We start from the raw sequence: 18,308 nt of genomic DNA, 5'->3' as shown, positions 1-18,308 counted from the left end.
AAATACCCAGCTATTTTTTTTTTTTTCTATTTCTGGTAGAGACGGGGGTTTTCACCATGTTGGCCAGGCTGGTCTTGAACTCCCGACCTCAGGTGATTCGCCTGCCTCGGCCTTGCAAAGTGTTGGGATTACAGGCGTGGGCCATCGTGCCCTGCCGCCTTGTCTCTTTTTTTTTTTTTTTTTTTTTTTAGAGATGGAGTCTCACTCTGTCACCCAGGCTGGAGTGCAGTGGTGGCATGATCTCAGCTCCCTGCAAGTTCCACCTCCCGGGTTCACGCCATTCTCCTGCCTCAGCCTCCCGAGTAGCTGGGACTACAGGCACCCGCCACCTCGCCCGGCTGGTGTTTTTGTATTTTTTAGTAGAGACGGGGTTTCATCGTGTTAGCCAGGATGGTCTCGATCTCCTGACCTCGTGCTCCGCCCATCTCGGCCTCCCAAAGTGCTGGGATTACAGGCTTGAGCCACCGCGCCTGGCCAACGCCTTGTCTCTTAAAACAAACAAAAAAAAAGATAAATTGTAATTAAGGCCCAATAGTCTCATTCCTGTATAACTAATGGTATTTTTCTGTGATATTTTTCTCTTGTAGATAATGTCAACTACATGCTAGAAAGAAAGCTATCTTAATGCAATGTGCAAATTATATATTTTAGGAAACTACTGGCAAGTTCTTGATTTATTCTAGGTTAAGCAAATAGGCCTGTAGGTGGGAGTGAGTGCTATGCACATGGCTTGCTCTCCAGTAGAACATTTGTTGAACTTCATCTTGGGGCATGAGAAAGATAACCAAAGGCCTCAAGATAGTACAACAGCTGTGATTGCGCCTCTACACTCCAGCCTGGGCGGCAGAGTGAAACCCCGTCTTAAAAACAACAGGCTGGGCGCGGTGGTTCATGCCTGTAATCCCAACACTTTGGGAGGCCGAGGTGGGCAGATTACCTGAAGTTGGGAGTTCAAGATCAGCCTGGCCAACCTGGTGAAACCCTATCTCTACTAAAAATACAAAAATTAGCTGGGTGTGGTGGCGGGCACTTGTAATCCCAGCTACTCGGAAGGCTGAGGCAGGAGAATCGCTTGAACCCGGGAGGCAGAGGTTACAGTGAGTTGAGATTGTGCCACTGCACTCCAGCCTGGGTGACAAGAGCGAAACTCTGTCTCAATAAATAAATAAATAAATAAAATTTTAAAAATTATAAAAACAACAGCAAACAGAAACAGGCCAGCATCACCACACTTTGGAATTCTGAGGTGGGTGGATGGCTTGAGCTCAGGAGTTTGAGACTAGCCTGAGCAACATGGCAGAACTCAATCTCTACAAAAAAATACAAAAATTAACTGGGCGTGGTGGCGTGCATCTGTAGTCCCAGCTATTCAGGAGGCTGAGGTGGGAGGATCGCTTGAGCCAGGGAAGCAGAAGATGCAGTAAGCCATGATTGTGTCACTGCACTCCAGCCTGGGTGACAAAATGAGACGGTGTCTCAATTTTAAAAAAGAAAGAAATGGAAACAAGTGGGGGAAAAAAAAAAAAAAAACTAACATAGCTTTGGAAGGATGTAGCTCTAGACTCTTAACTCTCCCAAGGCATCTTAGCTACTTTTAGCATCCATAAAATGGGTTTACAATGCTCACTTACTCGGTACTAAGTCAAATGGGGATGGCTGAATTTTTAAGAGCCTCTAAAGGAATATTTCAATTGAGCATATTATCATTCTTTTGGCCTCATGTATTTTTCAGACCATAGAACGCTAAAGGAATCATCTAGGATCTTAAAATGCTGCTAAATTGAATAGGCCTGGGATAGGGCCTGAGAGCCTGCATTTTTAACAGGCTTCAGGTGATATTTATGCTGCTGAGAGATTATACTTGGAATACCAAGGGTCTAGTTTAGAGGATGTGCGTCTGCACCTATTTGTTCAGATGTAAAATTTTGAAAAGTTTGACCTACGGGGGAGATACTAATGGCTTATCATTCACCAAATGAGTGACCACTATGTGTTAGTCACTGAGGATCAAGATTAAAGACGGCAGACACTGCCCTGCCCTCATGCAGTTCCCAGTCTCACCAGGAAGCCAGGCATTTAGCAGGAAACAAAGCCCTCTGCAGGAGGCTTGCGCTGGTCTTTGGCCCCCCGAGTTCCTGGGCGCATCCGCTAGCGCTGTACCATCCCCTCAGCTGATTGGCTGACAGGATTTCCAGGTCTCAGCCAATGAGGCTCCGGCTTGGCCAGCGCCGAGAGCGGCGGTTGTTGGAGTGCAACTGCCATGATCAGCTGCGATGGCCGGGGCTGCTGGCCGCGTCCGAGGTCGCGCCCTGCGGCGGTTTCCCATCACCCTGCCTGTGGGCGACGTGAGTATCTGCGAGGGTAGAAGCCAGACCCTTTCACCCACATTTAGATGCCTTCCTCGTCCCTACTCCTGGGGAGAGGAGTAACAGTATTTCTCGAGGCTTCGTCCCAAGGTCTTAGCCTTGTGATCTAGAATCCTCCAGCTGTGAGGTGGCTACTTCCTATGATTTCAGGGTAAACTGAGACTGGCTAGGCTCACGTGGGAGTAAATGCAGGAGACTTAATTCCAATCCAGATGCTCTTATTCCCCGAATCCTTTTCTCTCCACGCCCACTTTGGAAACCAGGTACCTTCTTAGCTGGAGTCTCACAATGCGCAGGTGTGTTGGGGGTGAACTTAGGAGAGTCTGGAACCCCGATGCTATTTTTAAGTTTTTTGTTTTGTTTTGAGACAGGCTGGAGTGCAGTGGCACAATCACGACTCACTGCAGCCTTGAACTCCTGGGCTCAAGCGATCCTCCCACCTCAGTCTCAGGAGTAGCTGGGACTACAGGCTCGCGCCACCACACCCAGCTACTTAATTTTATTTATTTATTTATTTATTTATTTATTTATTTATTTATTTTGGTAGAGACAGGGTCTCCCTATGTTGCCTAGGCTTGCATATTTATTTAGTAGAGGAAAAAACACATGAAAAATCGTGTACGGGAAGGATAAACGCCAAATTTAGGATAGCTGCTGTCTTCCTGGGATGCGGATACGGAGATTATCAGCTGGACCTTAGTAATTTTATTTCTTAAGTTTTGAGGTGGGAATCTAAGTATTTGTTAAATTATACTCTTTCTTGTTTGTCTGAAATACATTGTTAAAAGGGAAACATGGAGCCAAGCACAGCTGCACACACCTGTAGTCCCAGCTACTTGGGAAGCAGAGGCAGGAGGATGTCTTGAGGTCAGGAGTTCAAGGATATAGTGTATGCTGTAATTGTGCCTGTGAATAGCCACTGCACTCCAGCCTGGGCAACATAGCAAGATCCTGTCTCTAATTTAAAAAAAAGAAAGAAAGAAACATGCATATGGAAAATAATATCAGAGGATAAAGCATACTCAATCCACCTCCACCCTTCTAGAGACCCTCACCAGGAGCAGCCACTGTTATCAGTTTTGTGTGTATCTTAACCTTTTTTTTTCTTTTTCTTTTTCTTTTTTTTTTTTTTTTTTTTGAGACGGAGTCCCGCTCTGTCGCCCAGGCTGGAGTGCAGTGGCCGGATCTCAGCTCACTGCAAGCTCCACCTCCCAGGTCTACGCCATTCTCCTGCCTCAGCCTCCCGAGTAGCTGGGACTACAGGCGGCTGCCACCTCGCCCGGCTAGTTTTTTGTATTTTTTTTAGTAGAGACGGGGTTTTACTGTGTTAGCCAGGCTGGTCTCGATCTCCTGACCTCGTGATCTGCCCGTCTCGACCTCCCAAAGTGCTGGGATTACAGGCTTGAGCCACCCCGCCCGGCCTCTTTTTTTTTTTTTTTGAGACAGAGTCTCGCTCTGTTGCCCAGGTTGGAGTGCAGTGGCGTGATCTCAGCTCACTGCAAACTCTGCCTCCCGGGTTCAAGCAGTTCTCTGCCTCAGACTCCTGAGTAGCTGGGATTACAGGCACCCACCACCATGCTCAGCTGATTTTAATATTTTTAGTAGCGATGGGGTTTCACCATCTTGACCAGGCTGGCCTTGAACTCCTGACCTCGTGATCCACCGCCTTGGCCTCCCAAAGTGCTGGGATTACAGGCGTGAGCCACCGCACCTGGCCACTTTTTTTTTTTTTTTTTTTTTTTTAAGAGGAGATGGTATCACTATGTTGCCCAGGCTGGCTTCGAACTTCTGAGCTCAGGCGATCCTCCAACCTCAGCTTCAGGGGTAGCTGGGACTGCAGACACAGGCCACTGCTCCTGTCTTCTTAGGCATTTTCTATAGTGTATACAAGCATATATGGGAGCTTGGGGACTTTTGGGGTGGGGGTTCCTGTTTGTTTTGCACAAGTGAACCTGCTATATATGGTCCTGCACCTTGGGCAATGTAATTTTTAACCTCATTAAACTGTTTTGCAAACTTCATTAACCTCTAGCCCTGTGAAACAATATAATTTATCTGGGAAAATATCCCCAGGGTTGCTTCTGAATTGATGAGATGTAGGTCATGGCTACCTAGGCGGTGTTTGCCTTTTTCTTTTTAGCACACCCTCATGTGTAAGGTCAAAAACAAAAAACAAAATGTCTTCTCCAGTTAACCCTGTGAGCGTGCAGGAAAAAAGAATCATAACAAGCGGAGTGTTCCCTGGAAATGCTTTACCCTTTCTCAAAACGTTTTTACTACTACAGTACAGGTTAAATTCCACAGAGAACCCACCATGACTTGATTTTTGTTTTTGTTGTTGTTGTTATTTGTTTATTTATTTGAGATGGAGTCTTGCTCTGTCGCCCAGGCTGGAGTGCAGTGGCATGATCTTGGCTCACTGCAACCTCCGCCTCCTGGGTTCAAGCGATTCTCCTGCCTCAACCTCCTGAGTAGCTAGGACTACAGATGCCCACCACCATGCCCGGCTAATTTTTTTTTTTTTTTTTGTATTTTTAGTAGAGACGGGGTTTCACCACATTAGCCAGGATGTTCTCGATCTCCTGACCTCGTGATCCGCCCACTTCAGCCTCCCAAAGTGCTGGGATTACCGGCGTGAACCACCACGCCCTGCCTTTTTATTAATTAATTAATTTATTTATTTTTGAAATAGAGTTTCAGTCTGTCGCCAGGCTGGAGTGCAGTGGCACGATCTTGGCTCACTGCAACCTTCACCTCCCGGGTTCAAGCAATTCTCTTGCCTCAGCCTCCCAAGTAGCTGGGACTACAGGTACATGCCACCACACCCAGCTAATTTTTGTATTTTCAGTAGAGACAGGGTTTTACCATGTTGGCCAGGATGGTCTCAATCTCCTGACCTCTCGTGATTCACCAGCCTCAGCCTCCCAAAGTGCTGGGATTACAGACGTGAGCCACCATGCCCAGTCTATTTATTTATTTTTCTGAGACAGAGTTTCACTCTTGTCGCCCAGGCTTCAGTGTGATGGCATGATCTCAGCTCACTGCAACCTTTGCCTCCTGGGTTCAAGCGATTCTCCTGCCTTAGCCTTCTAAGTAGCTGGGCTTACAGGTGTGCACCACCATGCTTGGCTAATTTTTGTATTTTTAGTAGAGATGGGGTTTCACCATGTTGGCCAAGCTGGTCTCAAACTCCTGACCTCAGGTGACCCACCCACATCGGCCTCCCAAAGTGCTAGGATTACAGGCTTGAGCCACTGCACCTGGCCTCTATCTTAAAAAACAAACAAACCAACAAAAAAAACAAGGCTGGGTGCAGTGGCCCACACCTGTAATCCAAGCACTTTGGGAGGCCAAGGCAGGTGGATCGTGAGGTCAGGAGATGGAGACCATACTGGCTAACATGGTGAAACCCTGTCTCTACTAAAAATACAAAAATTAGCTGGGCATGGTGGCGTGGGCTTGTAATCCCAGCTACTTGGGAGGCTGAGGCAAGAGAATTTCTTGAACCCAGGAGGCGGAAGTTGCAATGAGCCGAGATTACGCCACTGCACTCCAGCATGGGTGACAGAGTGAGACTTCATCTCAAAAAACAAACAAAAACCCAAGTGCTGAGATTACAGGCATGAGCCACCACACCTAGCTCTATTTAATTATTTTACTATTTTAATTTTATTTAATATTTTTTTCTAGACAGGGTTTTGCTCTGTCACCCAGGCTGGAGTGCAGTGGCACTGTTATGGCTCACTGCAGCCTACACCTCCTGGGCCCAAGTGATCCTTCCACCTCGGCCTCCAGAACTGCTGGGATTACATGCATGAGCCACCACACCTGTCTGTTTTCTTCCTTTTTAACATTGTCCTGGTTATACAACCCTTACATAGGAGAGCTGCGATTCCTCTTCTTGGATTACAAATTTATGAGTGCAGGTGCCCTTTTGTTACATGCATAAGATTGCATAGTGGTCAAGTGGACTTTTAACCAAATGGGTTTTTTGACAGGGCTGATTGCCAACACCTGGACATTTTAAATTACCAACCTGAAAAGGGAAACAGCTCTCTGCTTGTTTTGCATTTTGGTGACTATTATTAATGGTTTTCTGTTTTGATATATTCAATCTGTTCAATCTGTATTAGTGCCTTCTCTGCCACTGTGTTGGGTGGGAATCTGATTTTGTTCTTTGGTTGGAGAACCAAGTTGACCAGAGCTTAGGCATTTTAAGATAACTACCTCAGCTTGATGGGAAAGCCTGCTCTGCCCGGGGTTGAGGGGTACGGGCCTGAGGGTGACAGAATCGACAGCCCCAAGTGGGCAAAGGGTGGCCAAACAGGAGCGGCCTCCGACGTCACTGTGGCGCGCCGCTTCCGGTCTGCAGCCTTGTAGTGGGGCTGGAGCAGAGCCTGCCGCGAACCCCCGGAGCCCACGGTCAGTGTACCGTGCCATCCCTCGAATCCGAATCTGCCAGCACGAGCCTCCCACCCGCGCCTGGGACCATGGCCACTGACTCATGGGCCCTGGCAGTGGACGAGCAGGAAGCGGCAGCCGAGTCCGTGAGTTGGCTTAAGCCCTAAAAGGGTTAGGGGACTAGTTCTGGCCGGAGACTTGGTCCCTGGGAAAGGGTGGTTCCTAGGTTGATTAGGGACTGGATGGGGTGGCGGGGAGGATAGGGATGGAGCCTGGACCCTGAGCTGGCTTTGTTTACGCAGCCGCCCCCGCGTTACGTAAGTGCAGGTGAGTGCTCCTGTCGGTAAAGCGCTCAGCCGCCTGTCTGTCTTCCTGGAACCAGGAATGATCGTAGATTGCACTCATCACCCTAGATTGTGTTTTGTTTGTTTTTAATTGAAATAGAGACATGGTCTTGCTAGGTTGCCTAGGCTGGTCTGGAACTCCTGGCCTCCAGCAGTCTTCCTGCCTCCACCTTTCAAAGCACCAGGATTACAGGCTGAGCCACGGCTCCTGGCCGCCCCGGTTTGTAATAGCTATTTTAGGTGTCATTCTCCACCTCTAGATTCAGAGCTTCTTTGGCTCAGGGACCATGTCTCTGCTCATATTTGTGTGCTTGCTCAGTGATAAATGATGGACCCAGTAGTATCGGCTTCACTTTGTTCTTTTTTTTCTGGGCCTGATACATGGTAAGGAACATATGTGTTAAACACTACTGCGTAGAATTAATTTCTCCCACCAAAACACTTTAAATTCTAGTAGGCTTTAAACCTACTTCTGTTAGTACTTATTTCTATGACTTCCTCAAGAATAAGAACCTTGTCTTTTATATTTTATAGCTGATAAAAAATAAGTTGTATATACACATTGTTTAAAGACTCAAGTGATTTTAAAAATAATGGTTCCGGCCAATTTTTTTTCCTCCCCAGAGGCAACTCCTTTTTTTTTTTTTGGAGACAGGGTCACACTCTGTTGCCCAGGCTGGGGTGTAGTGGAGTGATCTTGGCTGACTGCAGTCTCTGCCTCCTGATCTCAAGCCATGCTCCCATCTCAGCCTCCTGAGTAACTGGGACTACAGGCATGTGCCACTATGCCCAACTAATCTTTGTATTTTTTTTGTAGAGATGGGGACTTGCCAAGTTGCCCAGGCTGGTCTCGAACCCCTGGGTGCAAGTGATCCACCTGCCTCAACCTCCCAAAGTGCTGGGATTACAGGTGTGAGCCACCACATCCAGCCTCTTTTTTCTGTTTCTTTCTTTCTTTACATATATTTTTTGAGAGAGGGTCTTGCCCTGTCACCCAGGCTGGAGTGCACTGGCACCATCTCTTGCTAACTACAACCTCCGCCTCCCAGGCTCAAGTGATCCTCCCACCTCAGCCTCCTGAGTAGCAGGGACTACAAGCATGAGCCAACCTGTGCAGCTAACTTTTTAATTTTTTGTGAAGACGAGGTCTCACTATATTATCCGAGTTGATCTCGACCTCCTGGGCTTAAGCCATCCTCCCACCTTGGCCTCCCAAAGTGTTGGGATTATAGGCCTGAGCCACTTCGCCTGGCCCTTTGCTTTTCTATAAAATTTATTTTACTTGGAATTCTTAATTGCCTTATGTTTTTGCTTCATTTTTTTCTTAATTATCAATTCAACCCCAAACTCTCTTCCAGTTGTCTAAGTTTATCTCAGAATGCTTAGACTCATAAAATATTCTATCAATTCCATTTCTCCCAGGCCTTTTAAGTCTGCTTCAAATTGGACTAGTTACTCCTGTCTTTAGAGCACAGTTCAAATTGGGGGATAGAGGGAACAGGGCAAATTTCCCTTCAGCCTAATTCTGCAGATTCATTCCTCCTTTCTCTTGTCTTTTGGATCTCTTGGATCTCTTCCTTTCTGTCCTTCCACTCTTCCATCTTTCTTGATTTATTCCTTATTTTTGTGCAGCCATCTGTCAGCTTTCTAGAGGTGTACGGGAAGTAAATTACTTTAAGAATATTCCATGTTGGGGTGGGGGGAGGGGGGAGGGATGGCATTAGGAGGTATACCTAATGAAAATGATGAGTTAATGGGTGCAGCACACCAACATGGCACATGTATACATATGTAACAAACCTGCACATTGTGCACATGTGCCCTAGAACTTAAAGTATTAAAAAAAAAAAAAGGATATTCCATGTCTTAAAAAATCTAATTTTGCCCTGTAATTTGGATAATAGTTTGGCTGGGTATAGAATTGTAGGTTTGAAATTACTTTCCTGCCAAATTTTAAAGTTACTGTTCATTGCCTTCTAGATTTCTGTATTTGTTGTTGAAATGTTTGAGATCATCCTGATACTTGATGTGACTTGTTTTCCCCTTTCTAGGCTTGGAGAATCTTCTGTTTTCAATATTCAGAAAATGTATGGTAATATGTCTTGGCATGGGTGTATTTTCATCCATATTACTGGCCCCTGGGTGTGGGTACTTTCAATCTGAAAAACTCTTGTTCTTCAGTTATGAGAACTTTTCTTGAATAATTTCATTGTTGATTTCTTCTCCTTTGTTTTTTCTTAATTCTCTCTTTTCTGGAACTCACTCACTTTCTTTCTCTCTCTCTCTCTCTCTTTTTTTCTTTTTAAGACAGGGTCTGTCTATGTTGCCCAGTCTGGAGTGCAGTAGCTATTCACAGGCAGAATCATAGTGCACTACAGCCTTGAACTCCTGGGCTCAAGGGATCCTCCTGCCTCAGCCTCCCTCGTAGCTGGGACTACAGGTGCGCACCACTACACAGCTTTTCCCAGAACTCTTATTAGATGAATGTTTTATCAGTTGGACTGGCCCTTTAGGTTTTTTTTGTTTTTTTTTTTTTTTGAGATGAAGTTTCCCTCTTGTCCCCCGGGCTGGAGTGCAATAGCGCAATCTTGGCTCACTGCAGCCTCTGCTTCTTGAGTTTAAGCAATTCTCCTGCCTCAGCCTCCTGAGTAGCTAGGATTACAGGCATGTGCCACCATGCCTGGCTACTTTTTGTATTTGTAGTAGCGGTGGGGTTTCACCATGTTGGCCAGGCTGGTCTTGAACTCCTGACCTCAAGTGATCCACACGCCTCAGCCTCCCAAAGTCCTAGGGTTACAGGCGTGAGCCACCGCACCTGGCCAGCCCTTTAAGTTTTTAAAGTCAGGTTTATGGAGGTATAATTTACATAGAGTAAAATTAAACTGTGTTAGTGTACAGTTCTATGAATTTTGACAAAAGCATACAGTTCTGTAACTACCACCACAGTCAACATATAAACCATCTCTACAGAGAACTACAACTTCTTGTAGTTCACTCCCTCTCCTCACCCTTCTCTGGCAACTGCTGATACGTTTTCTGTCATTATAGTTTTGCCTTTTCCAGATGTTATAAAATGGAATCATGTAATATGTAACCTTTTGAAAAGTCTGGCTTCTTCCACTTAGTATTATGCATTTGGAATTCAACCAAGTTGCATGTATCAGTAGTTCGTTCCTTTTTATTGCTAAGTAGAATTCCATTGTGAATATACACAGTTTGCTTATTCTTCTATTGATGGACACTTGTGTAATTTTCAGTCTGAGACAATATGAAGAAAGCTACTCTATAAGGTACAGATTTTTGTATGGATATATGTTTGCATTTCTCTTGGGTAAAGTCAATACTGAAGAGTAGGATTTACTGTGTTATGTGGTATATGTTTAACTTTATAAGTTATATGCCAAACTGTTTTCCAAAGTGTATCATTCTGCTTTCCCAACAGCAATGGATGAGAGCTTCAACTGCCCCACATCCTTCCCTGCACAGTATTGTCGGTTTCCTTCATTCTGATAGGTACATGGTGGTGGTGTCTCATTGTGATTTTAACTTATATATCTCCCTAATGACTAATGATGTTGAAAATCTTTTCATGTGCTTATTTGCCATCTATGTAACTTCTTTGAAGTGGGTTTTCAAACCTTTTGCCCATTTTTAAAGTAGGATTGTTTTTGTTTTTAGTTGGGAAGGTTATTTATATATTCTGGATAGAAGTTCTGTTTTTTTGTTTGTCTGTTTGTTTGTTTTAGACAGGGTCTCACTCTGTCACCCAGCTAGAGTGCAGTGGCACTATCTTGGCTCACTGAAACCTTCACCTCCTGGGCTCAAGGGATCCTCCCACTTGGCCTCCAGAGTAGCTGGGACCACAGGCATGTGCCACCACATCTGGCTGATGTTTGTATTTTTTGTAGAGACAGGGTTTTACCATGTTGCCCAGGCTGGTCTTGGAACTCCTGGGTTCAAGCAATCCACCCACCTGGGCCTCCCAGAGTGCTGGGATGGATAACAGGCGTGATAAGTCCTTTATTGGATATGTTTTGCATATATTCTCCCAAACTACAACTTGTCTTTTTTCAACAGTACTTTTCAAATAATAGACATTTTCAACTTTGATTAACCTAATTTATCAATTTTTAAGTGATTAGTTCTTTTTATGTTCCAAGATATATACCTTATCCAAGGCCACAAGGATTTTCTCCTGTGTTCTCTAGAAGTCTTACAGTTTTAAATTTTACATTTATGTCTGTGATCCATTTTACATTTTGAGTTAAATTTTTTCTAATAGGTATGGATTGAGGTTCATCTTTTTTTTTTTTTTTTTTTGAGGGGGAGTCTTGCTGTCTCCAGGCTGGAGTGCAGTGGCGCGATCTCAGCTCACTGCAACCTCTGCCTCCCAGGTTCAAGCAATTCTCCTGCCTCAGCCTCCTGAGAAGCTGGGATTACAGGTGTCTGCCACCACGCCCAGCTAATTTTTGTATTTTTAGTAGAGACAGGGTTTCACCATATTGGCCAGGCTGGTCTCAAACTCCTGACCTCGTGATCTGCCCGCCTCAGCCTCCCAAAGTGCTGGGATTACAGGCGTGAGCTGCTGTGCCGGCTGAGGTTCATGTGTTCATCTTTTTCACATAGAGATGTCTTTTTTTTTTTGAGACGAAGTCTCACTCTTGTACCCAGGCTGGAGTGCAGTGGCACGATCTTGACTCACTGCAACCTCCGCCTCCTGGGTTCGGGCGATTCTCCTGCCTCAGTCCCCCGAGTAGCTGGGATTACAGGTGCCTGCCACCAAGCCCGGCTACTTTGGTATTTTTAGTAGAGACAGGGTTTCACCATGTTGGCCAGGCTGGTCTGGAACCCCTGACCTCACCCGCCTTGGCCTGTCAAAGTGCTGGGATTACAGGCGTGAGCCACCGCGCCTGGCCAGAGATGTCTTAATTGTTCCAGCACCATTTGTTGAAAAGTCCTTTGGTTTTATTTTTTCTTCTGTTTTTCATCTTTGTCTCTTTTTTTTTCCTTTCTTTTTTTCTATATTTCGTGGGAGATTTTCTCAAGTACTGTCTAGTGTATTTCATTTTCACTTCTACTTTTGTATTTTTAATTTAAGGAACTTTTTTCTTCTTCCTTTACTGTTCCTTTTTTACAGACAATACCCTGTACTGCTTTCATGGTCATAATATCTGCATCATTTGGAGGATATTTTTCTTCATCCCTCTGCTAAGTCTCTGTTTCATGTGAGGCGTGTTTTATCTATACATTTCAGTATCTACTTTTTCATGATGACTATTTCTCAGATGTCTGTAATCCTTGCTTGGCCACTCATATTTAAGAATGAGTGACTAAAAAGCTGAGTGGAAGCTGTAAACACATGAGTGGGGCTTGTCTGTTCTGACCTTCACTATATATCTTTAGTGGTCTGTGTCAGTGTCCTAAGAACTGTCCTCCCGGTCTGGCCAGATTTTGCAGAGAGGGATCCTCTAATTTCCTGCCTAGATGGTAGAGGTCTGACTCAGTGTTCTGGAATCTAGGTGGAGGAAAGGGTGAGGGAGGTCTCAGCACTCAGAATACCTGCTTCCACTTAATGCTTCTATTTTCATTATGGCATCCCCTCCCTTAACTGTGGCCCTTATCCATTTGAGCATTTCTCATGCCTAACCTGGCAGGCATTGTTAATTGAGTAAATGAACTGTGTAGTTTGTTACTCTGTTACATGGCTCTGTTGCAAAGAAACTTTTGAGCATTCACTCTCAATATGTACATATCTATTTAGAAATTGCATACTTTATTGTTTTACTAAATATATTATGTACATTATAAAGCAAATACAAAATTAATAAAGGCTGAGATAAAAATGAAATAATGCTTTCCTGTGCTTCTGTGTGCTGGCTTCATATTTTTATTAGCCAATATCTCAAGGCACAATATACACTTAGAAAAAAACCACAGCATTAGTCAATGTAGAGATAAATATGTATTTCAAGTAGTTCTGAGAGGTTTTTAATTTTTTTTAATTTTTATTATTATTTTTAATTTTTATTTATTTATTTATTTTTTTGTTTGTTTGTTTTTTTTTTTTGAGACGGAGTCTTGCTCTGTAGCCCGGGCTGGACTGCAGTGGCCGGATCTCAGCTCACTGCAAGCTCCGCCTCCCGGGTTTACGCCATTCTCCTGCCTCAGCCTCCGGAGTAGCTGGGACTACAGGCGCCCGCCACCTCGCCCGGCTAGTTTTTTGTATTTTTAGTAGAGACGGGGTTTCACCGTGTTAGCCAGGATGGTCTCGATCTCCTGACCTCGTGATCCGCCCGTCTCGGCCTCCCAAAGTGCTGGGATTACAGGCTTGAGCCACCGCGCCCGGCCTTATTTATTTTTTGAGACAGAGTCTCACTCTGTCGCCCAGGCTGTAGTGCGGTGGCGCGATCTCGGCTCACTGTAAGCTCCGCCTCCCAAGTTCACACCATTCTCCTGCCTCAGCCTCCTGAGTAGCTGGGACTACAGGCACCCACCACCATGCCTGGCTAATTTTTTTGTATTTTTTTAGTAGAGAAGGGGTTTCACTGTGTTAGCCGGGATGGTCTCAATCTCCTGACCTCGTGATCCACCCGCCTTGGCCTCTCAAAGTGCTGGGATTACAGGCGTGAGCTACTGTGCCTGGCCTGTTTTTTTGTTTTTTTTTTTTTTAGTTCTGAGAGTTTTGACTATTTTAACTAACTTCTTGTTAGGTCAGTTTTTTTGTTGTTGTTGTTGTCATTTTTTTTTTTTTTTTTAAATAGGGTCTCACTTTGTCACCCAGGCTGGAGTGCAGTGGTGTGTACATGGCTCACTGCACCCTTGACCTCCCAGGCTCATTCTGTCCTCCCACCTCAGCCCTGCAAGTAGCTGGGACTACAGGTGTGCACCGCCACACCTGGCAAATTTTTGTATTTTTTGTAGACATATGGTTTCACCATGTTGCTCAGGGCAGTCTCAAGTTCCTGAGCTCAAGAGGTCACCTGCCTTGGCCTCCCAAAGTGCTGGCATTACAGGCATGAGCCACCGCACCCAGCCATTCAGGTCAGGTTAAATTGTCATTGTTTTAACCTATTAATGTGCCTAAGAGGGTTTGTTAGGAGTAGGTAGCTTTGACATTTTCTATTTGGCTTGAGTTTGTGTCATAGAATTATCTTTCAGATAGAACAGAAACTCATAATAATGAACCCAGTGATAATAAAAACTCAGGTATAAAAAGATTAACTCTTGCTGTTTTTAGCAGGCCCAAACTAGCCATTTTATTAATCTTACAACAACAAATTCCTGCATTTTATGAAACAGAATCTTGAGACCCTATTATTACAACATTACGGTGAGATTAAAGTTTACAGGTCACTGATGGTTGGTGTATTCAGAAGTGTGTAGCTTATATCAGTCAGTTTTAGAACATTTTCATCACCCCAAAAGGTAACTCTGTACACATTAGCAGTCACTCCCTGTTTCCCCACAAACTCCCCAGCTCTAGGCAACCACTAATCTACTTTCTGTCTCTTTAGATTTGCCTCTTTTAAACATTTCATATAGATGGAAACATACGGTATGTGATCCTTTGTGACTGGCTTTTTTTACTTAGTATAATGAACTAAGGTTCATTAGTTGTAGCATGTATCGGTACTGTATTCCTTATTGTTGCCAAATAATATTCCATTGTGTGGATATACCACATTTTATTTATCCATTCATCAGTTTCTGGACATTTGGATTATTTCTACTTTTTAGCTACTATGAATAATATTGCTTTTGATTGATTAATGTACAAGTTTTTGTGTGGACACATAGTTTCAATACTCGGGTATATATCTAGAAGTGGAACTGCTGGATTATATAGGAATTCTCTGTTTAACTTTTGAGGAAGTGCCAAGATGTTTTCCAAAGCAGCTGCATCATTAATCTTTAAGATTAGTATTGTCTATGAATGGCACTATTTTTTTTTTGAGACAAGAGTCACGCACTGTCGCCCAGGCTGGAGTGCCATGGCAGCATCTCAGCCCACTGCAACCTCTGCCTCCCGGGTTCAAGCGATTCTCATGCCTCAGCTTCCTAAGTAGGTGGGACTACAAGCATATGCCACCGTGCCCAGCTAATTTTTCATATTTCAGTAGAGAGAGGGTTTCATCATCTTGCCCACACTGGTCTCGAACTCCTGAGCTCAAGCAATCCACCCATGTCAGCCTCCCAAAGTACTAGGATTACAGGTGTGAGCCACCACATCTGGCCGTGTGTGTGTGTGTGTGTATGTGTGTGTGCATTTTTTTTTTTTTTTTTTTGAGATGGAGTCTCGCTCTGTCGCCCAGGCTGGAGTGCAGTGGCACGATCTCGACTCACTGCAAGCTCTGCCTCCCGGGTTCATGCCATTCTCCTGCCTCAGCCTCCTGAGTAGCTTGGCCTGCCACCACACCCGGCTAATTTTTTGTATTTTTTAGTAGAGACAGGGTTTCACCGTGTTAGCCAGGATGGTCTCGATCTCCTGACCTCATGATCTGCCCGCCTTGGCCTCCCAAACTGCTGGGATTACAGGCGTGAGCCACCGCACCCTGCCATGTGTGTATTTTTTTAAAATAGAGATAGGGTCTCACTCTGTCACCCAGGCTGGAATGCAGTGGCAAGATCATAGCACATTGTAACCTGGAACTCCTGGGCTTAAGCAATCCTCCCACCTCAGCCTCCCTGGTAGCTGCCCAGCTAATATTTTTATTTATTTTATTTTAAAATTCATTTAAATTTATTATTTTTATAAATTTATTATTTATTTTTATGTATTTATTTTTTTGAGACGGAGTCTTACTGTGTCACCAAGGCTGGAGTGCAGTGGCACCATGTTGGCTCACTGCAACCTCCGTCTCCTGGGTTCAAGTAATTCTCCTGCCTCAGCCTCCCGAGTAGCTGGGATTACAGGCACCCACCACCATGCCCGGCTAGTTTTTATATTTTTAGTAGAGATGGGGTTTCACCATGTTGGCCAGTCTGGTCTCAAACTCCTGACCTTCAGGTGATCCACCCGCCTTGGCATCCCAAAGTGCTGGGAATTACAGGTGTGAGCCACTGCACCCGGCCTATTTATTTATTTTTTTTAAGACAGAGTCTCACTCTGTTGGCCAGGCTGGAGTGCAATGGCGGGATCTCAGCTCACTGCAACCTCTGCCTCCTGGGTTCAAGTGATTCTCCTGCCTCAGCCTCCTGAGTAGCTGGGATTATAGGCATGCACCACCATACCTGGCTAATTTTTTTTTGTATTTTTTTAGTAGAGACGGGGTTTTACCATGTTGGTCAGGCTGGTCTCGAACTCCTGACCTCAGGTGATCAGCCTGCCTCGGCCTCCCAAAGCACTGGGATTTCAGGAATGAGCCACCATGCCCAGCCTATTTATTTATTTATTTATTTATTAGGAGATGGGGTCTTGCTATGTTCCCCAGGCTTGTCTCAAACTTCTTGAGTTTAAGGGATCCTCCCTCCTCGGCCTCCAAAAGTGCTGGGATTGAAGGCACAAGCTACCATGCTCTGCCAATATTTTTATTTTTAAGCTTTGTAGAGGTGGAGTCTCACTATGTTGCCCAGGCTTGTCTCAGACTCCTGGACTCAAGGGATCCTCCCACTTCAGCCTCCCAAAGTGCTGGGGATTATAGGCATAAGCCACTGCAACTGGCTCTCTTTTTCAATTTAGAGGGCAAAGGGATTGAAAAACTGATGAGAGGCTGGGCGCGGTGGCTCACGCCTGTGGCTCACGCCCAGCCTGGGCAACAGAGCGAGACTCCATCTCAAAACCTCACAATTTTGCCAGAAACAGTTCCTATTCAGGATAGTTCATTACCATTAAATCTTCCTTCTTATGTTTCAAGAATCCTTTCTCAAGTAGCTTTGGAATAAAATGAAGTATAACTGAATTATTCTCAATTATTTTGACATCTTAAAAACTATTAAAGCACTGAAAATTCTGGATATTATAAAAGAGCTTTGGGCAATTTGGAAATGGTGGGAGTTTTTAAAAGTTTGTCTTGCCTTTTCATTAGTTTTCTAGATTTCAAAATGGTTTCCAATCAAGTTGCAAGAAAAATCGGTTTTTCCTTTTGATTCAAATAAACAGAGCTCAGGTATCTGAACTAACTGCTTTCAACATAAGTTTTAGCATTCAGTTCACTGACACTCAGGTGGGTAATGCAAACTTTAATGCTGCTTTTGTATTGTAGGCTTTGAGATCCTTACAGCCACGTAAAGGCTGTGTCTTCTAGATTCTACAGGAACCTCTTCAGAATTCTGATACATTGTAATCAAAACAACATCTATTGGCCCTGCAAATTGGCTCACGCCTGTAATCCCAGCACTTTGGGAGTAATCCCAGCACTTTGGGAGGCCGAGGTGGGCGGATCATGAGGTCAGGAGATGGAGACCATCCTGGCTAACACAGTGAAACCCCGTCTCTACTAAAAATACAAAAAAAAGGCCGGGCGCGGTGGCTCAAGCCTATAATCCCAGCACTTTGGGAGGCCGAGACGGGCGGATCACGAGATCAGGAGATTGAGACTATCTTGGCTAAAACGGTGAAACCCCGTCTCTACTAAAAAATACAAAAAACTAGCTGGGCGAGGCGGCAGGCGCCTGTAGTCCTAGCTACTCGGGAGGCTGAGTCAGGAGAATGGCCTGAACCCGGGAGGCGGAGCTTGCAGTGAGCTGAGATCCGGCCACTGCACTCCAGCCTGGGCGACAGAGCGAGACTCCGTCTCAAAAAAAACAAAAAAACAAAAAAACAAAATTAGCTGGGCGTTGTGGCCAGCACCTGTAGTCCCAGCTACTTGGGAGGCTGAGGCAAGAGAATGGCATGAACACGGGAAGCGGAGCTTGCAGTGAGCCGAGATCGCGCCACTGCAGGCCAGCCTGGGTGACAGAGGGAGACTCCGTCTCAAAGAAAAAAAATCTATTACTTTTATTTACAATGTTGCTACCACCTTTTCCTACACATTTCATTTTACCCTGTTAACTTTGAGTTGAACAATGTATCAACAAAAGAATGTTAGCCCAGCCTTGGTGGCAGGCACCTGTAGTCCCATCTGCTTGGGAGGGTGAGACAGGAGGATCCTTGATCCTGGTAAGCTGAGGTTGCATGAGCCATGATCATACCAATGCACTCCAGCCTGGGCGACAGACTGAGACTCGTTCTCAAATAAACGAATAAATAAAAATATAA

At 44.9% G+C, this 18,308-nt stretch overlaps 1 protein-coding gene across 4 annotated transcripts in view; it reads left to right on the top strand.

The window, feature by feature from the left end:
* The first annotated feature begins 2,241 nt into the window (after positions 1 to 2,241).
* Positions 2,242 to 18,308, top strand: part of LOC103233156 (ATP-dependent RNA helicase DDX19B) — a 42,776-nt gene continuing 26,709 nt past the window's right edge. Inside the window, exons 1-2 of one of the 4 annotated variants that reach the window (XM_073015560.1) lie at positions 6,721 to 6,913; positions 14,626 to 14,666. In XM_073015560.1, the coding sequence (XP_072871661.1) occupies positions 6,871 to 6,913; positions 14,626 to 14,666 (84 nt within the window). In that variant the 5' untranslated portion in view covers positions 6,721 to 6,870. Of the gene's footprint in view, positions 2,346 to 6,720; positions 6,914 to 14,625; positions 14,667 to 18,308 lie in introns of those variants that run through there. The other 3 variants (XM_073015561.1, XM_073015562.1, XM_073015563.1) reach the window with 3 other exon arrangements.

Source organism: Chlorocebus sabaeus, chromosome 5 (assembly GCF_047675955.1).
Source record: "Chlorocebus sabaeus isolate Y175 chromosome 5, mChlSab1.0.hap1, whole genome shotgun sequence".
NCBI classification, from domain to species: Eukaryota; Metazoa; Chordata; class Mammalia; order Primates; family Cercopithecidae; genus Chlorocebus; species Chlorocebus sabaeus.
This window is presented reverse-complemented; position numbering and strand designations above follow the sequence as displayed.